We start from the raw sequence: 24441 nt of genomic DNA on the forward strand, positions 1-24441 counted from the left end.
CCACATAAAGGTTTCTAGCCTAATAGTAATCTATGTATAAGAAACTTTGACAGATATAATTTCTAGTTAATTTAATCATTTTATTAATAAGACAAGCAAATGATTTGGTCATCTCAGAACAAAGACAATCGTGGCAGGGAGTGAGAGGTAGGAAATTTATAATTTATACATCCTTAAAAAAACAGTTGTTGGTCTGTCAAATAGTAATCAAATCTAATTAGTTAACTTGATTGGATGTGGGCTATATTAAAATGAAGGACTAAATAGGGAACATATCCCTAGACCAGACTACCCATACATAACTTTAGAATGTATAACCCAAGGGGCAGCTAGGTGTGGCACAGTCAATAGATATAGAGCATGGGCCCTGGGGTCAGGAAGACCTGAACTCAAATCCTGCCTCAGACAATTAATAATTACCTAGCGGTGTCATCTTGAGCAAGTCACTTAACCCCATTGCCTTAAATAAATAAAATTTAAAATAAAAAAAAAGAATGTATAACCCACCCAAGCCAGAGCAGAACACAATAGTCTTGTGTTCCACCAGAGTCCTTGAACAAGAAAATGAGTCCAATATCATCATCAGCAATGACCTTAAGAATTGAACTTAAAGGCAGTACTTCGTAACAAGTAGGTAGGGAAGGGGGGGGTGCTCTGAAACTCCTCAATATATTGGTTATTAATAATGATTTCTCACAGTCCCCCATTTGATTCTTAAGAGGTATATCCTCCTTAGTGAATTACTAACTGATACAATAAGCACTGGCCTTGAAGTCAGAAGGATGGGAGCTTGAATCTAGCCTCAGACCCTTAACTTGTACTAGTGACCTTGGGCAAGTCACTTAACCCTGATTGCCTCTCTTCCAGGCCATATCCATATCTGGCAGATGACTCTGGAGGAGAAAATGAGGCTGGTGACTTAGCACAGCCCCCTCACACTCAGATCCAATTCATGTACTTGTCATGGCATCCTCCCTAATGTCATGGTCTTCTTCAAAAATGAAGGACAAAAAAACATAACTGATATAATACTTCATCAAGATTTTCTAACTAAGAGACTTAAGAAGGAACACATTGTGAGAGGGAAAAGGGAAAGTTGGACTGGCTCTTTGACAAAATCAAAGAGGTCAGGCCCCCTTTGATAACATTTTGACAAAATCAAAGAGGATTGTCCACTTTGATAAAAAGCAGACTTTATAGATAAAAGACACAAAGAGAAAAAGTAAATAGCAAAATAAAATTCATGGATGTGTGTGTGTCTCTCTCTGTTCCTCTGGAAACTTCTGATTGCTGTGCCATGGTCTGGGTGTGTTCTCAGAACAGTTCTTCTCCAGTTCAGATCACTTGGAGAAATTCTCTTCTCTGCTAAAAATGTCCTACAAAATTGATCTTAATACAAATTCAAATTTACTTTGACAATAGCCAAGTTTGATAATGAAAATTAGTTCAAACCTTGCGTCTATTGCTAAAAAAATGAAATTTGGAATCTTTTAGATGAGGGAATTTGCAATTTTATATTGACCAAATGACATGTTGATTGATATATGTATGTGTGTATATGTGTTTATATATGTGTGTGTATGTTTATATAAATACATTCACATATGTAGGAAATCCAGGTACAAAAAGAAAATTAGAACCCAATTTTTATACTTGGCATTATTCATTCCCTATCAGAAAGATGAAATTTCACTAAGAAATTAATAACAGAATACTTTTTATAAGAAGATTGGCTCTAATACAAAAATGAATCCATTTAAGTTGCCAGATCAACTTCAATTGTAACAAAAGATTCATGGATGGGATACATAAATTCATTGAGTAATCAATGTAAAACAATGCATATCAAGTCAATTGTTTATAATAAAAATCATTTCCAACTTCTAGCCATGTTCAAATGAATAAGCCCTGGTAAAAGTGGATGTCTCTTTAAGGCATTTACAAATAGACCTCAAGTTAGTTGTTTGAACTATAGAAAGAACTGAAATTCTAGACCAAATAACTCAAATCTCATGCTGGCATCTTATTGTAGTAACTGAGATGGGCTCCTTTATTAGCCTATAAGATAAAGATTTAATATTGTGTTCATATTTCTCATCTGACAAAATTATAGAAACTTGCTATAAAAGAATAGGGACATAAGGAAAAGGAATCCAAATAGAGGTATAAGGGCAAGTGTTCCGGTATCTTGATATCAATCCCAGACAGAACTTATATAAGTGACCAATTTCACTGAGTCAGGCTCAAGTCAGCCTGATGGGAAATTTTCCCTTCAAGAATGACCATGTTGGTTGTATGATAATTAACTTTGGAGTACTTGCTCTTCTCAGTACAACAATAATCAAAGACAAATTCTAAAGGACTTGTGATGAAAAATATCCACATCCAGAGAAGGAACTATGGAATCTGCATGCAAACCACAACATATTATTTTCAATTTTTAAAATTTGTTTTATGTTTTGTTTTTTCCTCATGATATTTTTCCTTTTTGTTCTGATTTTTCTTTCACAATATGATTAATATGGAAATATGTTTAGTATAGTTTTATGTGTATAACCTATATTAGATTGCTTTGTATAGGGGAGGAGGAAGGGAAAAGAAAGAGGGAGAAATATGTAGAACTAAACTGTATCAAAAAATGATTGTTGAAAACTATCTTTACATATATTTGGAAAAATAAATTAAATAAATGAAAAGAAAACAAGGATTGCCATTTTGGGGACAACTAAGTAAGGCGACTCCTACCTCAACCCATGCCAGTTTTCCCATGAGAACACCATTTGCAGTTTATTAACCCCCTAGGATTTCTGGCATCATAGATTATTGGCTCAAAAGCATTCCTTGATGATCATATCTGGAGTCAGATTCAGAATAATATCAGTTGAAAAGACCCATGAAGTCTTAAGTAGCAAGTTCCTATAATTAGAGCTTTAGGGATCAGTTTTCAAGAATCACATATCCTAGATAACAAGTATTAACTAATATCACTTTGGTAACAGTAAAAGATTCATTATGAAAAATCACATCTTATTTTGATATAGCTAGTACTCATGGTAAGTAGATATTTTTGTCATCAGTATCACACAAATGAGTTTCCTTTAAGATACCTAATAAATAACAAGAGGCTTGGGATAGGATGCATAAATATAATAATCCCAAATTGTAAACAATGAACATATTATAAGAAACATCATCTTTAGTAAAACATGTTCTGTTTTTAAGGATGTTCAGATGGACATAAACACAGACCATTGCTCTCAGAATCCTTTAAACAATAGCAAAATCTTTAAGGTGATTGACTCTTTTTCATTGTGGTGATTTATTTTAGCTTTTTTTTTCATTATTACATGGTAGGGCTCTGAGGGTGGTATTGAGAAATAACAATGAGAGAAGGAAAAAATTAACAAAAACTTCAATGTAACATCATTATCAAAGATAGTAATAGACTTCAATTATTCCCCCAAATAGATGTTATATATATACATGCACATACACACATATGTGTGTGTTAATTTGGGTACATGTGTGTATGTATATAGAGAGATACAAAATATGCAATGTCAAAATTTCTGTTACATTTACAATTTATAATTGATTTGTATTAAAATTCCAATAGTTGTTTCTTTTAGTCTGTTCTGCCTTTTTCAAAGATTGGAGATCAAAGAAGTTTGGATTTTTTTTGGCTCATCTTTTTGCTTTGTTAAAAAAAATCACAAATACTTCTAGGCTCTGAAGAGTCCATGATCTTATCAATGTGGGTAATTTTCCCACCAACTTAGGTCACAATACCTTCCTATTCTCTTATCCTTTGTAATAATTGAATATATATTTTCCCATAAATCTTCATACATGCTGGAAGTCTTGTTCTAATCTATTGATGATGTGTGATATAAGATGACCCTTAAGTAATTTGTATTTCTAATCATGTTCTAATCCCAGATTAAGTAACAAACAAAAATAAAAGCAGATTTCCCATTAAGGGAATACAAGATAACTCATAAGATTCTACTGTTCACTAATATAACTAACTGTCTATCCTGAAATCCTGTTCACTAAAACACAAACAAAAGAGGTTCCTGACTTTAACCTCATGATTTAACAGATTTATAGCTTTGTTTCCTAATCTTATTTTTATTTGTTTAATTAAACTCATTTTCTGAAAGAATGATATACATCAGGAATTGAATCTTATATATATGACAAGTTCAAGCACTAATTTTAATTCTTTTATTTTATTCATTTATTTTTCTTATATGTAAAGATGACTTTCAACATTTATTTTTGTAAAGTTTTCTCCCTTCCCCTTTCTCTCCCCTCATCCTAGGTTAACAAGTAATGTGATGTAGGTTATACTTGTATTATCATGTACTTTTACTTAAGTCATGGAATGAAACCAAATCTAAATCAAAACAAGATCTTTCCCACTTACAGCTTATTATAGTAATTTTCTTATGCTTTTGTATTAATTTAATACCCTAATAGATTTTGTATTGCAGTGACAAACTTCAGCTTTGTCTTTTCTTATAATAGAAATTACCTTTGAAAGCTATTAGCAGGGACATGATTGGAATAGCTTCAAAACTGGTCCTCAAAGCTTATACCACCATAAATAGCTTAGCATTTGGAACCAGGTGGACATATTTCTTCTATGGAAAAATTAATTTAAAGGAGTATACCTTAGCCTTCTCAAGGTAACCCTCCCTACCTTATTTCCATGAACAGATATTCACTAACCTTAGATCTCAGAAGTGGCTTCCATTGAACTGCTGATTCTGCTGTTTTCTCTGAAAATACCCATTTAAGGATGGTGCAAGGTTGTAGCAAAATTAAGAACAAAACTCCGAAAAAAAAATTCAGTATCTCAAAGTCTCAATAATCACATTCTTGCAATAAATTAACTTCCAAATGAAAATATAGTTGACCTTCTAAAAATCAAAAAAATTTTACAGGAGTTATTTTTAACTTAAACTTTTCTTCCTGAAAGTGTTTCTCTTTCTTTAAAATAGCTTAAAATTTATCCCAAAGTCAAAAGGAATAATCACTAAACTTTTATGAAATAAATTAGTTAGAAACCTCTAAAATTATAGATATCTCTTATTCAACCTTAAAGCAAAAATAATCTTTAAAATTGAATTTTTCAAGTCTAAGTTGATATAAAATGCCTTTAAGTAACATAAATAAATCCCCAAAGTACCATAATGTCAAAATAAATTCCTAATCACCACAAAATTCCTAGTTACCATCTTCCTTTAATCAAAAGGTGTTTACAATAGGGAGGATATTGAGTTTTTTCCTAAGGCAAAAAGAATACTATACCTAATTAAGTTAGATTTATCACAATGCCTTTAAAAATATACTATCTTTTTTTCTCTTTAAATATATCCCTAGAAATCAAGAAAAATAATTACATTCTGGAATCCCTCATAGTAAATATGTGATTATTCACTTAAACCCCTAAAAAACCCACATCTACTTAACATATATACAAATATTCCTCTCTAAAGATATTTTGTATTCACCCCTTCAAGCAAAATTAATCTTTAAGAGTGAAATTTGTTAAGACTAAATTGTTTCAAGTAGTATTTAACCTCTACAAGTGACAAATAGTCATATATGAAACTACATTATAAGTAGACTTGAAAATTTCAATCCCATTTTATGTTAGGATTCCATTTTGTATCCCATTTGCTCAGTAAGAATTCCCACTGAAGCAAATTCTTGCACAAGGTTGATTTAATTTATGACTATATAGTCCTAAGAATACATGTGGCTTTATGAAGGAGATTTTACAAGGTCTTTTCTTTGTATAATTACCAATTTTCTTTTGTAAAATACCTATATAAATAATTAAAACAACAACTTCAACCAAGCTAAGTCTCATAATTTTTGTAAGTAATAGCCAAATAATTTTTAGATAAAGCTTCCTTTTAATATAGGCACAATTTCCACTTCTTAAATTACAGTACTCCAGAATATTACCAGCATGTGGTCAGCAGGGCTGATAGAATTACCTAACAACTTCCAAATCCATTCATTTTTCTAAAAAAAAGTACAATTCTTAATCTAACAACATCTAGACTATAACAGAAATTGTTTTTCTTATAACACAGTTGATATAATTTTTACCAAATTACACCATATAAGGAAACTTAAAATTTGAAACACATTACCAATTCAGGTGGCCTTAATTTAGATGAACTCACTTCCAAATTACCTTATACAAAAAATCATTCATCCCATCACCATTGGCACTGAATATTGATCACACCTTAAAAACCTGAATGGACTTATCAAGTATGAAGCAATTACATCTAATTAAAGAGATAATAAAAAAACTGTTAGCATTCATAGCATTCGCCATTTGACAAGCACTATATAATCATCATGTGATCCTTACACAACCTTGAGGGAGAGGGTAGGTTCTATTATCCTTTTGCAGGACAGTAAACTGAAGCAAATAGTAGTTTCTTGAGGCCATACAACTAATAAATTTCTTAATACCAAATAACAAATATCTTTCATGTTAAGTTGTGATTTACCATAATAGTCCTGATAAGGAGAGAACTCTCAGACCCCATTCTTATTTCTTCTCTTTCCCCCAACCCCCATCTTTCTTTTAACATAGTTAGTTAGAATTTCGTCCTCCAAAAGGTATAGGAACCAATACGGGGAAATTCTATTCGGGATCTGGATTGACCCCCTTAGTGGGGGTAGAATTTATGTGAATCTGAGAGCAAAGTTACCACTGTCTCTTAAAGTTTGTGACAGGGAAGGACATATACCCCCAGACTTCAGGAAAACTGACTTCTAAGAATTCAATGTAAAGACTATCATAAAGACTAAAGGGGAAGTCAGGGGAAGTCAGCCCAGGAGATATGGCAGCTCCTCAGAAATGAAGTTCTGAAGACATAAGGAGAAACAGTGCATTGAGGAGGGGAAAAAATGAGATTTGTCTGAAGAGATCAACATGGATACAGGGAGCTCAGATTTTTTCCAAAGAAGTGTTCGCAGGATGGAAGCATAGCCATATGACAAGAGATGAATAAAAAGTATACTATAATCCTGTAAAATAGTGTCAAGAACACTAAAGTTCAGATTGAGCCAAGCTGATAAAGTACCACATAAAAAAATATCTGTTTGCTCTATTGAGAGAAAAAGGAGGATCAAAGAAGAAATAAGACCTCTGCTTGAGGTGAATGGGGATGAAGATAGCCAATAGAGAGAAGGCAAGTCTGCTCAGTTTTTATTTGTTTCTATTTTCTCTATAAGGGACAGTGCCTTCAACACTGGAATAACAAAAGAAATTGACTTTTAAAAAATTGATGTCCAAGATGAGTAAGTAGAAAAAAAGAGAGCACCAGACTATCCTTGATGAACTCAAATCATCTGGTCCGATGAACTACATCCTTGGGTTTTGAAAGAACCTGCAAATACTAAGCCATCAGATTTGACAACTGAGATCATCACAAGAGAATAATTTCAACCCAGTGATGAAGTAAGAAAACAGATTTCAAATAGTTGCACCATAAGAGTGAGATGAGGATGTGAAAGCAACAAGAATGTCTACTTTTTCTTGAGTTTGACTTTGAAAGGGAGGAAAGATAAAGGGTGGAAAGTTTGAGTCTTTTTTTTTTAGGGATAAGAGAACCAAGGGCATATTTTCAAGACAACAGGGAATAGGAAGAGATTTCAATTTAGAAGTCAAATTGTGGAGATAATCTGCAAGAGAAGATGCAATGGAATAAGATCAAATGGATGGATTAACCTTGGATCAATATCTCTTCATCAAGACATCAAAAAAGAAGAAGGTGAGCATAGAGGAAGATGTCACAGAGAATGGAGATGTAGATCATTACAACTAATGTAATGAGTTAACAGCCAAACTTTGTACCTGTTATATTGAAACAAGCTATATAAGCAACCACTTTAACAGTGTCATTGCTTCTGGGTGCTTAAAAGAACGCCCTAATTAAAAGTGGCAGTGATTTTTCAGGTGTTTTCAGACTATTATAAGTAATTCCTGATTTGAATTAACAAAGAGGTGTTACTATCTCTGCTGTTTAAGTGATCTCCTTCTGTTACTGTTATCTTGTGTTTATTGAACCCTACAATTAATTGCTAACAAAAAAATTTTAAGTGGAACCTCTTAGCAGGTGAGAATATTACTGCTTCTACTGAGGCAGAAAGGTAGATTTTGTGAGTTTGAATTGTAGCTTGCTTGAAAAAAAAATTGTAGTCATCTCCCATCAGACTTCCCTATATATCTTGGAAGTTCTGCATCTAAACCCCTTCCCTATTCCCTCTCTTCCCCCCCCCCATATAGATACCCTCTGAAACTTTAGGTCATAGCTTCATGTTGTTCATTAGACATAAAAATTGTAGTCATTTCACCTAATAGTATAAGTGTAAAACTTTTGTTACCCAGGCATGTGGGAATGTTGTTTCCATGTTCTACTAACCCAGCAGAGCCTGTTATTTAGGATCCAAACAAGAGTTGTTCTGAAATTGGAAGTAGGGAGGAACCTAAAGAATAGCTCTGGAAAATTATATTCTGGTCTTCTATCCTTAGGGAGTGATTTCAGTTTATCATTGCATTCCCCTGTATCCATTTCCAATCCATATATGATAGTTGAATTTGACATAATCTGGGAAAATTTATATCATTATTTGGAAATAACCAATTATGATGATTCTCCTTATGGCCCATTTTTGGGGGAGGAAGCAATGAATTGAAGTGTGATTTGGTTGCATGGAAGAAAAATATTTTCCAACTACAAAGATCTCTCATGTATTTTTATGATATGGAAATCACCATCCTTCAGTCTTAGTAAAAGACATCACTCCTCACCAACTGCAAAACATCTCTCTGGTCCTAATTTCTCCTTCAAATGGAGCCAGGGAACAAAAGTTGAAAAGAAAAAGCCTCAACTTCTTATTCTCGTGCTTTTCATTATAAGCTAGTTATTAATACCATCTTTGCCTGGCTTCCTCTGAATTAAGGTTATTGCTATACATTCATTTTCCTGTAACCTTAGTTACCTAGGATTGTTAGTGACTATCCCTAGAAATCTCTGGGAGTCTGACTCAGGACAAGCCTTCACCTTTGGATTGAGTCCATTTAGCTTTCTAGGCTGAGCATTTCTCTGATTAGAATGAAAATGATTTCCTCTATATCTATTTATTCCATCCTGGCCAGAGAAGTCATATGACCGTATGTGATAAGGGTATTATACTTGGAAGTCTGGATAGACCTGGATTCAAATCCCTTGGGCAAGTCACTTCAACCTTTGAGCCTCAGTCTCCTCACCTACAAAATGGTACTAATAATTTTTAAAAATAGGATTATTTTTTGAGAATAAAATAAGTTAAATGTAAAGAACTTTGCAAACCTTAAAAATTATTATGTAAATCTCAGCTTTCTAGAGGGGCAGTCTGGCATGATCAATGAGAGCTCTAGTCTTGGAATAATTAGAACCCAGGTTCAGATTTTACTTTTGATACTAGGAGACTCTTGTCAAATCACTTAAGCTATCAAGTGCCATAGAGAACTCACTAAAATGATGTTTCAGGTATGTTGTCACTGCAAAGGCATAGGGAATGCTGTCCCTCACCCATTAAGCACACCCCCTCCCTGGTACCAACTAGACAATTAGAATCTTGCTAAACTATCTGAAGAATTGAACTTTAGTCAAGGAAAAGTTATTGAAGATGATGGTTCTTTACCTGTCAGAAATCCAGAATTATTAAACAAAAAGGGGAGAAAGATATTTAAACTTAGGTGGGGGAGTCAACATAAATTATAACAAAGAAATAGTAATAAGATGGTTTGACAATTGAGGTTAAAGTTTTAGATAATGATATCAAAATCCATCTCATCTCAGGAGCATTGTCATGTAATGGAAAGAGACTTGGGTTCCAGTCTTAGTTTTTTGCCAATTAATTAACCCTGCCACATTGGCCAAGTCACTGACTATTTCAAGGCCTTTGTTTCCTCACTTGTAAAATGAAGGATTTAAACTAATGATCTCTTCAGTACCTTCCAGCTGCTGTTAATGATTCATTTGGAAAGGCAGAAAAAAAAATTGTATTTGATCTACCTTCTTGTTGCTCTCAGACAACGATATTTTCTGTTGTGCCTGGTTCTTCTAATCTCTTCTGCCAAATGTTTATGTAGATGAATTACCTTTAAGAGTTACTATTAATTTATTCCCTTTCTCCTTCTGCCTCTTTTTTTCCCATGATCAACACCTATAGGAAGAAGAGCAAAAGCAGGCAGTAAGTGAATGTCGGTGCAAGCACCATCTAACCCCTTGCTCTTTTTTTGCATGACCATCCCTCTCCCTTCCAGTTGGCATATTCCATTCCTACTCTTCATCCGTAAATTGAATTTACATAAACTACTTAATTTCTCTCCAAAGCTCTTATGATATGACCTAAAAGGTATCCCAGAGCTTTTCTCAATTCCAAGTAAAAACTTTCTAGCTTTCACCGAGTAGTAAAGCATGTTTTTTTAGAAACCTAAGCTTGTTCAGTTCATGTCCACAAGTCCTCATTTGTCATGTATGTTTATGTGAGTTTGTTATGCATGATCAGCTGGGATGTAGATTTGATTTTTAGCTCATGTCCCCCAAATAATTGTATGAAACATACCCTGATCCTTTCTTTGCCTCTGGAGTGAAAAGCTTTCATGGGTTTGATGGAGGGGGGGGGGTGAGTAGGGGAATCTTAAATATGAACACTTTTTTCTAAGGACAAATATTGTAAAAGAATGATTACTTCTCAAAACTTCAGATTGATCTATGTGATTTCTCTGGCTGCCCCAGCTCTACTTGTGGAATTTTGCTACCTAATGAAAGCTAATTTTTAATCTGCTGTTTAACCAGCTTTCCTGTTAAGAATCCTCTATCTAAATGTTATACTTGAGATCCACTCCAGAGGAAGCTTTGCTTTTCTGAAATGCAATATTATAGCACAGAGGTAGGGAAAGGACCTTTTATTCCCAAAGGGACACTGACTCCACAGAAACTCAGTTAAAGCCATATACAAGTAAAAAGCAACTTAATTTTCTGAGAAAGAAAAATAGAAATTAGTCAGTTGATTCATTTTTTAGATTTAAAATTAGGAATATAAAACTATTTGATAAAGATAATGACTCTCTAAAAAAGGCTTCAACTCCCAATTCTGAGCAGTTAAGACTGAGAGGGGAAAAAAGATGATGAAAGAAAGAGGGAGGCAGAAAAAGACTGAGTTAAGGAGGAAAAAGTGAAAGAAGGGAGAGGAACTGGAATTGGGTGAGCATAGAAAGTAAATGGGAAGGATTGAGAATGTCAAAAAGAAAGGTTAATTGAGAATTAAACAGAGGAAATGGACCAAAGGAAAAGAGAGAGGAAGGACTATTAGCAGTCTTTATCTCCCACCTGCTTTGTAAGTCTGATATTTTTAAGATCCCTCTTCCTTTAGTGCAGGAGTTGATGTACTTAAATCTATAACAATTTACCTGACTCAAGCCTTTAAGGGTTGGTTCCAAAGGTAAGAATGTCCCTGCCATAGGACACTAGGATATCTTAATAGAACTGCATATGATGATGTGCTTTTTGATTTTAACTATTAGAACATTTAAGAAATTTTTCTGCATGCCAGCTGAGATCAACTTGTAGCCAAGAGGTTCTCAATACAGTACTATGATATTTTTATTATTATTAGTTGTTGTTATTATTAGTTTTTCAACTGTGTTCAGCTCTTCATAACCTTATTTTGGAATTTTTCATGGCAAAGTTACTAGAATGGCTTGCCATTTCTTTCTCCAGCTCATTTTACAGATGAGGAAACTTGAAGCAAACAGAGTTAAGTGATCAGGGTCACATAGCTAGTAAGTTTCTGATGCCAGCACTGAATTCAGTGCTCTATCCACTGTGCCATCATCCCACCCCTACTAGATAATTTTCTCTGCAGCCTAGAGACAATCTGAAATGAGCATGAAAATAAAAAATGTTATATTCAGTTGACTAGCTATTGACTTTGTGATCCTAGGATTAGAATATGACAAGCAAACTATTAATCTTTACTAATTATAGCAGCTAGGTAGAGTAGTGGATAGAATACTGGACCCAGAATCAGGAACACTCATCTTTCTGAGTTCAATTTTGGCCTTAAAACTCTTATTTGGTGTGTGACTGCTGGATATGTCACTTAACCCTGTTTCCTTATCTGTACAATGAGCTGGAGAAGGGAATATCAAAATCACTCCAGTGTTTTTGCCAAGAAAACCCCAAATGGGATTATAACTTTAAAAAATCACTCAACAATAACTATATCTAGACTGGTGGAAACTACCACTAATGAAATAAGTGAATTAATTAAAGGGCATTTATTAAGCATTCACTTTGTACCAAGCTCTATACTAAGTGCTAGGGATAGACATAAAAGCAAAAGATATATATGCTGTAGCATATATATCAGGGGAGGGACATATTTTGATTTGGAAAGTTATAGAGCTGGTGAGTAAATCCGTAAGGGAGTCAATTGCTGTCTCTTTCCTAATAACCATGGCAGTATTGACTTGGTAGAAAGTAGGTGATAGATAGGGAAGAGAAGGTTAAGTTTTGGTTTTCAATCATGTCTAACTTTTTGTGAGTATTTGGGATTTTCTTGGCAAAGATTCTGGAGAGGTTTTCCATGTATTTCTTGGTTCATTTTATAGATGAGGAATTAAAGTAAACAAGGTGACTTGCCTGTCTGGGGCCAGATTTGAACTCAGAAAGACACAGTGGTCTATTCACTATGCCAGCAGAGGGCAAAGTAACTGAGAGTAAAGTGAATCCCTGCCAGGATTAGGCTTTGTGAAACATTCACCAATCAAGCACTGAGCTGATTCACAGACTCAGAAATTTGGAATGCTCTCTCTCACACATGGATATGTTTAGGTTTCCCCCTCCATTTTCTCTTCAGTGGTGTCAGGAGAGTGATTGTTGTTCTACAGATATAAGTAGCACCAGAAGAACAGAAACTAAATCAAATATAATTTAAAATAGTAGCCTTCTGACTAGTGTAGAGAATATATTCACTGAGTTGACAGTCAATAAGACTCAAGTAAGAGCCTCAAATTTCATCTATCTTCAAAAATATAGAAAAACCTCAGCAAACAGGAGAGAACAGCAAGAACTTTAAAAGAAAAAAATTCCAGAGTAGGAATTGTGAACTCTCCAGTGGAAATTTGATAGTATTATTGCTATAATTATCAGCTTTTTTTCAGTTCTGAACTGAAGCATGATCATGGCCCTGTAGAAACTGAAGAAAATTAGGTTATAGTTTATAATGCAGTGGAAAACCAGATATATGACTACTACAGATTTAAAAGTATTGTGGAGGTTATATGTATTCTTCTTTTTTACCTGTCTTGTCAGTTTTTCCCCTCATGTTTTAGATGACATTTCTGCTTCAAATAGCAAGTTCTTATTTTTAATTTTTCCAGGGGTGGCTAGGTAGCGCAGTGGATAGAGCACCAACCCTGGAGTCAGGAGTACCTGAGTTCAAATCCAGCCTCAGACACTTAATAATTACCTAGCTGTGTGGCCTTGGGCAAGCCACTTAACCCCATTGTCTTGCAAAAAACCCAAAAACAAAATGCTGCAATTTTTCCCTGTACCTGAATTTCCTAATTAAGGGTAAAGCCACTTGGTCATTTCTGTCAGTACTTCATTGTATGGTTGGGCCTTGATGGGGTCACTACCTCTTGAAACCTAATCGTCAGGCTTGAAAATCTAGGAACTAGATATTATCAGTTTCATTCAGGATCTTGAGTTTTATTCATATTAGCCAAAATATGAATAAAAGAACAAAGAAACCATAATGGTATTTTATTATTTTAAAATGGAGGGTGTGATAGGCCTAGCTGGAAAATCAGTTTCAAGTCATCATTTCAGGTGTGTAGGACTAATTGGAAACTAAATTATGAAGGATAAACTTAATTTGTAGGTAAATTAAATGGGATGTTGCCAAAAAGATAATTTTTGGCTTGGAATTTAGCTTGGAATGTTGCTATACCACAAATTAGGGATGTTTTTATCTAAAGTGCTGGTCCTTGTCATTTGGAACCAGATTACCTTCTCCTTTGTCTCAAATGGGGAAGAGAGGGGTGTAAGGTATAAGAAGGCAGAAGTAGAGATTTTGAAGGACTTTGAATGCCAACAGTGGATTTTGTATGTGATTCTTAAGGTGATAGGGAACCACTGAAGTTTAATAAGTAGGAGAATGACCTAATCAGATCTGCAATCTTATGAAAATTATTTTGGTTGTGTTCAGTGGAGAAGGTAATAGAAAAGGGAGAAATTTGAGGCTGCAACACACCCTTCTTCTCCCCCCGCAACTTCAGCAAACTATTTCAATGGTTCAGGCATGAGGCTGCATCAGGGTAGAGGAAATATCAGAGGAAAAGAGGGAGAATATTTGAGAGAGATTGCAAAGGTGAAATCAACAGATAATGGCAGCATATTGAATATGAGGGATGAGAAATAGTGAGGAGTCGAGGATGACCCCTAGGTTCCTCATATCTCGTGATTTGGAGGATGATGCTACCCTTGGGAAGGGTATCATAGGGAAGTTTGGAAGGGAAGAAGATTTAGGGAGGAAAGATAAAGAGTCTAGTTTTAGACATACTAAGTTTTAGATGTCTGCTGGACATCCAGTTTGTGATTTCTAAAAAAGCATTTGGAGAGGAAGTTTAGAGGTCAACAGATAGGTTTCAGCTCTCCTCGTTTAATATTCCTTACTAGGCACCAGATGCTTCTGCTATTAAAATTCTCATGACAAAACTTATCTTTCATTAGTTACATTTTAGGGTGGTTGTTTCCTGGCAACATAATCTTCATCAGTAAGTTATCTCCAAATCACAATGTAAAATGAGGTATTTCTGGGAAGCTTCCTGTAAATGACTAACTTCCATTTTGTGTTAACTGAACCGGACAGGGAAAGGAATCAGAACAGGGAGTTTAGCAAAATAAATGATGCCAGGATTATGGCAGATGCTAGGGATAAGACAAACTGAAGTGGAGTGCCAGAGTAGCAGAAAGAGCTAGAAGGTGAAGGCATACTGTTTATTTCAGATAAAAGGTGAAGTCCAAGAAATTCAACTATAGGAGGAAAGAATTGAACAAAGTCCAAAGTGTAGGAGACCAACAAGAGGGCCTTTTAGGAACAGAAGATGCTTAAAGATTAAAGATACTTAAAGTTACCTTTAATTCTAGTGCTGTAGCTTTTTGCTTTCTACTATTTCTTTTCCTGCTTGCTAAGAATAGAATGTGCCAAGAAAACATAGATACTTAGATCATAGATATCTAAAATAGCTAAGTTTGGGGGTGGCTAGGTGGCACAGTGGATAAAGCACCGGCCCTGGAGTCAGGAGTCCCTGGGTTCAAATCTGGTCTCAGACACTTAATAATTAATTACCTAGCTGTGTGGCCTTGGGCAAGGCACTTAACCCCATTTGCCTTGCAAAAACCTAAATAAATGAATGAATGAATACATACATAAAATAGCTAAGTCTTTGAGCAGGTGGGTGGCAAAATGGACAGAGTGCCAGACCATGAGTCCAGAAGACTTAACTTCTTGAGTTCAAATCTAGCCTCAGACACTAACTAGCTGTGTGGCCCTGGACCAGTCATTTAACTCTGCTTCATTTTCCTCATTAACAAAATGAGCTGAAGAAGGAAATGGCAACCTACTCTAGTATCTCTGACAACAAAACCCTAAATCAGGTCAAGAAGAGTCACAGAGGATTTGGGACACATGGGATCTTGGGGTCATGACTGAAAACTCCTAAACAAACAAAAATGTGCCAGTCACTACCAAGCACCGAAGATGTAAATAGAAGCCAAAAAGACAGTCTCTGTCCTTAAGGAACTTACATGCTTAAGGAGGGGGAAAAACAAAGCATAAACAGGGAAAAGGGAGAGAGGGCACCAGGAAAAAGGAAACATGTCTATATAGATAATGTATAAGGGGACCAGGAACTTACAATCAAAATAATAAGGGATATACAATCTTTTAAAGTTTACAAAGCTCTGCAAATAGGTATACAAATACTTGCATCTCCATTTTACAAATAAGGAAACTGAAGGTCAGAGAACCTGTGACTTAACCAGAGTCACAAAATAAATATTACCTCAGTCAAACCAAGAACTTCAAGAGTCATGCTCTTTAATACTAAATTACACTGAAACTGGATCTATGAGGAGCCTGTATTCTACTTAGAAGATGTATGAGAGGGGCAGCTAGGTGGCCCAGTGGATAGAGCACCGGCCCTGGAGTCAGGAGTACCTGAGTTCAAATTCAGCCTCAGACACTTAATAATTATCTAGCTGTGTGGCCTTGGGCAAGCCACTTAACCCCATTGCCTTGCAAAAAAAAAAAAGATGTAAGAGACAAATAGAAAAACTCTGTTTAGAATTAGATGTGAACCTTTCTAATATGAAGTGATAGCTTTTAAATTGTACCATGTCTTGATTCCCTTCCAAAACTGTTAATAATGTGTTTTAGAGGTTCATTCAATGATTTTATTGTTGTCTGAACAGAAGATATTCGAATATTTTTCTTCTTCATGACTCAAACATAACCAAGATGTTTTGGGATAAAAAAAATACCCCCAAGGCCCATGAATATCTCAGACATTTCTTTGCCCCCAAATACTTCTCTATATCCTCATATGGATGAGTCAGTATTCCCCTACTCTTGACTCTGGCACTTATCCTAGAATCCGTTCTTTCAGTTTATATATACATACATATATATATATATATATATATATATATATATATATATATATATATATATATATATAGTAACAATAAGAGAAATGCCATTTCTTTCTTGTTCAATTGGTGCTCCCTGATTGGTTCTCTTAGAAATTGGATCATCTGCATTTCTTCTCCAAGCTAGCTGCCTGACAGAGAGGAGGAACCCTAGGGCAAGTATTTCTTTAGGTGCTCTCATAAGTGTCTGCAAGAGCATTGACTCTCCCTCCCTAGTTTTAGGAGTATGCCTGAAATGCTTGCTTTCACTCTTCAGTTCGGTAAACCAAGGATCCCATTATACAAAATCTTTCACCAGTCCCCACAGTTCTTATTTGAGGCCTTTGATGATCCAGAACAACTTGACCTAGTAGCTCAAGAAGACCGATCCAACTTACATAGACCAGGCACATCAGTCAAGAGTGCCAGGAACAAAAATAAGTAAAAATAAATTTAAAAAGAGTGCCAGGAACAAAGGTCTCTTATTCTCTATAGAATACAAGGGCCATCTATATCTCAAGCACCACTGGAATAATCAAATTTTTGCAAAAATCAGTCATCAATAATACAGGCCCTTTTCCATTATCTATATTTCTTCTTTGTCTTCAAGTTTGCTTTCTCAAACTTGTTCAAGATTCATACAACATGGTACAATGGAAGCAATGCTGATTTCTTGGAGTCAGAGGGACCTAAGTTTAATTCCTCCCTCAAATACTTAACAGCATGTGACCATGGGGAAGTCCTTTATTTCTCTGAGTCTATTTGTAAAATTTGGATAATAGCATCAATTTCTCTGGGTGGTTGTAAACTCTGAATAAGAAAATAGAACGTAAAATGCTTTGCAAGTCCGAAGTACTAAGACATTTTTAGTGATATTAATATAATACTAATACCAAATATTTATCAGTAAGTTCCTTCCTAGGTTAAGTTATTCTTACAAGGATAGGAGAACTATTGTGTCATTTGTCCTGGTATCCAAGGAAATCTAAGGTTATCCAGTAGACCAAGTATTATGGACCAAGTTGGGTAGGAATAGAAGACTAATCATAGAAGCCTGTAAGACAGATTCATTCTCCACACTAGTGTTATAGCCCTTAATTATAATAAACCCAATAAACCTATGGTTGAGAATATCTCCTACTTCCAATGGAATGGGAGATAATCCTGAATATTAATTCAAATACTTCTTCCCTTACATGGGTCAAGGACTGAGTTCACTTTAATAACTTCTTGGCTACAGTCAAGTATTTGTGGACCCAACACAGCCCACACTAAGTAAATATTATTATACAAGGAAAAGAACTACCATCACCTGTAATAACTGACATTTCTAAGCTTCTGGACAATCTTGGCCAACTTTCTGAATTTGATGTGGCCTGCTTGCCTTTCTGTACTCACCTGTTCTGCATAGCCCTATAATTTCCATAAATACTTGAACCCTTGTCCATCTGATCTGCCCTGTCTTGCCTGATAAGACATCCCTGACTAGATTGGAGGATGTTGATTGGTAAATAGCAGGAAATAGTTAGAAAAATATGGAGAAGGATTAAATTATGAAGGGCCATAAATTTCCCAGTCAGAGGAGATGGTAGAGAATAGGAGCAGTTCCTGTAATGGACTAACATTATAATATAGCATCTTCTGCAAAAGTCTGAAGTGTCCCTGGCTACATTTCAACAAAGTGCAAATACTATTAAGTATGTGAGCAAGTTCTGCAAAATGTATGTGTCTGTCTTCTAAAGGTCAATCTAGATAACTATAAAATGCTCATCACTAGAAAGAGGGTCACTGAGTGATTTAATTTTTTTTATCATGGAATTCTTAAAGATATAAATTGTAAAAAGAGTAGTTTGTTTTATATTGATGGAGAGAGCCTCTACTGATGAAATCTCACCTTGCAGGAATGAATTGGGAGGGTCAGAGAAGAAACTGGAATCTAGTAGACTGTTTTAGTAACCCAGACATGAATTTAAAAGAGTTTGAACAATAATAGGAATGGATTAAAAGTTTGCATGAAATAGAATTTCAAAGGAAAAATACTAGACTGTGGTGATGGCTATATAGGAAAGTAAAAGAACAAAGGTAATTTTAAGGATCTCAACTTAAGAAACTGAATAAATTGTAGAGACCTGTTAACCTGTTTTTGTGAATGTTTTCCAATTTCCTATCAGATATTTCCAAGGATTCATGGAACTTTAGAGTTGGAAGTTATGTTAGAGGTCATCTGTTTCAACTTCCCACCATATAAAAGAAACCCTATTATACAAATCCTGGCAGAGTCATTCGACCTCTATTTGAGCACTTTTGGTGACAGGCAACTTTGTATTTCATGAGACAGCATGTTTCACTTATGAATAATTCTAATTGGTAGAAAATTGTTCCTTACATTGAACTAGGCTATCTCCTTGAGCCTTATATCATTTGAGTCCTATTCAGCAATCAAAATTATGCAGATTAAATATAATCTTTCTTCCACATGGAAGCTCTTAAGGTCAGCTACTTTATCCCTCCTAAATCTTTCCTTTTTCTAGGCTAACTATATGACATAGTTTTCAGACCTTTCATCATCCTGGCTGCCCTTTTTTGGCTATTTACCAGTTTTTCAGAGGAATAGATAGGGCTGGCCATGATTGTATAGATGGCTGCATTGCAGTTATTTTGCACAGCCCTCAGGCTCTGGCTTTGATCTCTAGATACAAGTATACCAGCACCTGTGCTGGCAATGAACCACCTCCTATCAATCCATTTTTGAGTGTTCCAACAAAACAGAAAAGTAAGCAATATCAGGAAATTTGAAAATCCCTTTAAATTTCTTATCACCATTATATAGATCTTATATAAGAAAGAGAAGAAATAATAAATGAAAATCATTCCAGAGCAGAAAAAAAAACCAAATTAACAAATTAGAAACAAAGGAAGGAACTTTGTCATAGATTCCTTTCCAATGGGTTCTGATAAGGGGGAGATTTATCCTTTGTTCAGCTAATGCTTTTTATAGTATCTCTCTCACTTATCCTATATCCATCAATGAATTGTCTTAATTAAGACTTAAATCAGTTGTCTCAGTATTATCTTGATCCAGGCAAATTATTTACTCTCTCTAGTTCTCAATACCCATATCTATTCAAGAAGGAAGGAGGAAGAAGTGGGACCAAATGATTTCTAAATATCTTTTTTATTATGAAATTCTATAATTGTATCCTAGGTTCTGCCCTTCCATTTCTTATAGGAAGGGCGTTTTTCAGATAGAAAGTTCCCCCAAGATCTTTTTGACTGGCTTTCTTTTATTCCTTTGAAATCCTCTGCCCTGACTTCTTTGCCAATAAATTTAATAAAGGTTGGGCTCTCTTTCAGACAGCATTCATACCAGCCTCCCATCTCCCACTTTTCTTTCCTATTCTGGTCTAAATGTTCTAAGACATATCATCAGCTGTTTCCACCAGGTCTTTCTCTGGCTTATCTCTGTGATCCTAAGCCAAAAACCATTCTGGCAAGAGGGAGGGATTCCTTGGCACACTCTGCTTGGCTTTGCTCCAGCAACCAGCCCCCACTCTCAACTCTGCCTTGCCTGAGAATTAAATATGTGACCCATTACTGAGAGAACTTCCATGTTCTCTGTCACGACATTGATTTCAACCCTAACATAAAAGTTCTGTGGTAATAATAATATTGCTCTTTAAAGTTTGTACATTGCTTCACTTTAATGGCCCTCTTTGTGGTAGTTGCTATTAGTAACCCCAGGTGATGGATGAGGAAACTGAGGCTCAAATAGGTTAAGTGAGCTGAATGATCCCAATAGCTCCTTTCATCCTGGGATATAAGGAAGGCTTAGAGAATCTCTGTCCAAATAAGACAAAACATTAAAGACCAAAGCCCCCATTCCCTCAGGAGACTTTTGGTATCAATTAGCTACCAAATACTCTAGAGTCTTCCCCACCTTCTTCCCCCAACTGTCATGAATCAGCACTAGGCCCCAGGTCAGGGCTCCTTATTCCCTTCCTCCAATACCTGGTCTTGCTTGACCCAGAGAAGAACCCTATGAAAACTCTAGGTTTTAATTGGAGATTATTCTTTCTATCCAGGGCCGCATTCAAGTAAGTATTCAACTTTAATTGTGTTCCAGTAGATATCATCCCTAATTGCCTTTCAGATTGTATGTCTCCTCAGTAAAACCAATTTCTTTTAGCTCCATATTTCCTTATAATTAGCTTTTGATATTATAAGTATTGCTAAACCTGGCACAAGATACCAGAGTCACAAAGCAAGTAAAAATCTGAGATAGAATTTGAACCAGAATTTTTTTAACTCCTCTTCCACTAACCTATAGTATTTTACTCAGGGTGAATTCCAAGATTGTGTTGCTTTTCAAGATCAACAGTTCATTGTAGGGAAGAGAGTTTCCCAGTTCAGGGCTTAATCCTAGAAGCTTCCTTACCTGAATAGGTTGACAAAGGTCCATAGAGTTTAAGGGAGTAGGGTAATTTCAACTTCACAGCTTCCTTAAGGGTTCTAGGTTGCTCTGGTGATGATTTAGGTAATTAATTTCTGTCCTAATCTCTACCACTTACCAACCTTTCCAGAGTATGTCAGAATTTATAAAATCTTTCACATGATCTTTCCTCTACAAGGCAAAGTTTGTAAAGATTAGTTCAGAGTAATTTCAAAAGAGGGAAAGAACAAACAATTGGTTTGTTGAGATCACCTTGTCAAGATGGTGATAACTGAGCTGTTTTGAAGGAAGGTAGAAGTGCTGTGAGGCAAAGGTGAAGAGGGAGTGCAATCTGAGAGAATTGCCTTTGCAATTCAGAGAAAAAGAGAGAATGTTGTATATACAGAACCAACAAGTGGGCCAGCTTAACTGAAAGGGAGAATTATGAATACTAAGTACAAGCTATATGTTAGAATAACTGGGAAGCAGGTAGGAACCATGTTGAATGAAAAAACATGTCTTAAATACTTTTTAAGTATCAGACACAGAGACCAATACAATCCCTGCCATTAAGCAACTTACATTCTTTTAATTTTTTATTTTTGGTTCTTTCAAGGCAATGGGGTTAAGTGACTTGCCTAAGGTCACACAACTAGCTAATCAGAGGCTAGATTTGAACTCATCTCCTCCTGACCCCAGTCTATCCACTGCACCATCTAACTGCCCCCAGAAACTTACATTGTAATAGGAAAAGACAATCATCAGAAAGATTTAGGGGAAAAGTGAGGAGTGTTTTGAACAGTAAGTCACTGAGTTGGTGAATGGAGTCACTGGGCAATTGATTGATTCTTCATTTTTAGAAATGGTAAGGAGGGGGCGGCTAGATGGTGCAGTGGATAAGAGCACTGGCCCTGGAGTCAGGAGTACCTGGGTTAAAATCCGGTCTCAGACACTTAATAATTACCTAGCTGTGTGGCCTTGGGCAAGCCACTTAACCCCATTTGCCTTGCTAAAAAACATAAAAAAAAAGAAATGGTAAGGAAAGTGGGGCATGAGAAAAGGCCGAACCAAAATGGGGCTGCCTCCCTTGGACCTCTAACACAGCACCCTCTGTTTAGGGGCACTGAACACCAGGTTTGACTCAGTTTGTAGGGAGCTGCTGTAGTACAAGCATGGCCCGTCCCCAATGACACAGCATAGTTTGCCCAGGTCTTGCAACAGGTCCCTCTGGAGGGACCCAGGAATCTTCGTTTCCTCTTCTCTCTTTGTCATCTAGTCCCCACCCCTCCTGGCCTCTGAATTGCAGAGGTGAGTCAACTGAGGCAACTTGGCCCTTTGCCCCCGGGAAACCAGCCCACATGCCAAGAGTTTGGTTATAAGAATTTGGCTAGAACTGTAACAGCCAGTATATGAGGAGATTGTCTTTGGCCCATTCACAATCAGGATGAAGACTATTCTGTACAATCAGACTGTGGACATTCCAGAAAATGTTGACATTTCTCTGAAGGGTCAGACAGTTATTGTGAAGGGGCCCAGAGGAATCCTCCACAGGGATTTCAACCATATCAGTGTAGAGCTCAGTCTCTTTGGAAGGAAGAAAAGACTCTGGGTGGACAAGGGGTGGGGAAATCAAAAAGAACTTGCAACCGTACACACAATCTGTAGTCATGCTCAAAACATGATCAAAGGTGTTACTCTTGGTTTTTATTACAAGATAAGGTTCATGTATGCTCATTTCCCCATAAGTGTTGTTATTCAAGAGAATGACTTACTCGTTGAAATCAGAAATTTCTTGGGTGAAAAATATATATCCGAAGAGTGTGCATAAGACCAGGTTTTGCTTGTGCAGTTTCTCAAGCCCAAAAAAGATGAGTTGGTTCTTGAAGGAAATGATCTTGAACTTGTATCAAACTCAACTGCCCTGATCCAACAGATCACTACAGTCAAAAACAAGGATATCAGAAAGTTTTTGGATCTATGTTTCCGATGCAACAAGCTGATGAATAGGTTGGAAAAGATGCCAAAGTCCATCATGGAGTACTATCACATATCTCCCTCAGGTCAATTTGGGGACTGGGGGCCTGAGTTTTGGCCCTGTGGACTACCTGGACTACAAAGTCCCCAGCAGTACCTGGAAACAAAATTTTGACACAGTTAGCTGACTACCTGAATTATAAGGATCAGGGCTTATGGAAATTCCAGGTGTTATAGAGGAATGAAGAGTGTTCTAGGTCCTTCCCTTCTCCATGATAAACTTAAATGGGCAATCAAGAATTGAATCAAGATCTTGAATCCAAATAAAGAGGTTTTCTCCTTACAAATTAGGATCTCATTTCAAATCACAGTTACCCACTTATCACCTCTATGACTTTAAACAATTCTCTTTTCTTTTCTGGGCCTCAATTGCTCTTCCTACAAAATTTTGGGGGGTATCAAGTAAATGTCCTTCAATTGGGGAATGGCCTAGCAAACTGTGGTATATGTATGTCATGGAACACTATTGTTCTATTAGAAACCAGGAGGGATGGGACTTCAGGGAAACCTGGGGGGAGTTGCATGAAGTGATGCTGAGTGAGATGAGCAGAACCAGAAAAACACTATACACCCTAACAGCAACATGGGTGTTATGTTCAACCTTGATGGACTTGCTCATTCCATCAGTGCAACAATCAGGGACAATTTTGGGCTGTCTGCCATGGAGAATGCCAACTATATCCAGAGAAAGAGCCATGGAGTTTGAACAAAGTTCAAGGACTATTCCCTTTAATTTAGGGAAAAAAAGCATATCTTATTGTCTGATCTTGTTATCTCTTATACTTTTTGTTTCTTCCTTAAGGATGTGATTTCTCTCTCATCATACTCAATTTGGATCAATGTACAACATGGAAACAAAGTAAAGACTGACAGGATTGCCTTCTGTGGGGGCGTGGGGGGAGGGAAGTAAGATTGGGGGGGGAATTGTAAAACTCAAAATCTTCAATAAAAAAAAATTGGGGGTGGAATTAAGTGATCTCCAAGGGCTCTACTAGATCATAATGGAAGAAGACCTTATTTTAACAAGAGAGAGAGAGAGAGGATCTCAGTTTTAAGTCTTGGTTTATTATGATCCTATCATGCTATGATTTAGAAGAATGAAAATTGTAAAAGAATAGGGCTTACCCATAAAAAGTCTTAGACAGAACAACCAATTTTCTTGCCCTTCTCCCCCAAAGTAGGAAGAACCTGATT

The 24441-nt window shown here is 36.0% G+C and overlaps 1 protein-coding gene and 1 long non-coding RNA gene across 30 annotated transcripts in view; one reads left to right on the top strand and one right to left on the bottom strand.

Moving 5' to 3' along the window:
* Positions 1-24441, top strand: part of DTNB (dystrobrevin beta) — a 410081-nt gene that overhangs the window by 326080 nt on the left and 59560 nt on the right. For 25 of the 29 annotated variants that reach the window (XR_012473465.1, XR_012473466.1, XR_012473462.1 and 22 more), the window contains one exon: positions 10255-10275. The exons of the other annotated variants lie outside the window; for them this stretch is intronic. Coding sequence is in view for 19 of the 25 variants with exons in the window: in XM_074209942.1 (XP_074066043.1) it covers positions 10255-10275 (21 nt within the window). In the remaining 6 variants the exon portion in view is untranslated. The remainder of the gene's footprint in view (positions 1-10254; positions 10276-24441) is intronic. 29 annotated transcript variants of the gene reach the window in all.
* The window catches only part of LOC141504735 (uncharacterized), a 149741-nt gene that overhangs the window by 57176 nt on the left and 68124 nt on the right, over positions 1-24441 (bottom strand). The window lies entirely within an intron of this gene.

This window comes from Macrotis lagotis, chromosome 1, assembly GCF_037893015.1.
Source record: "Macrotis lagotis isolate mMagLag1 chromosome 1, bilby.v1.9.chrom.fasta, whole genome shotgun sequence".
NCBI classification, from domain to species: domain Eukaryota; kingdom Metazoa; phylum Chordata; class Mammalia; order Peramelemorphia; family Peramelidae; genus Macrotis; species Macrotis lagotis.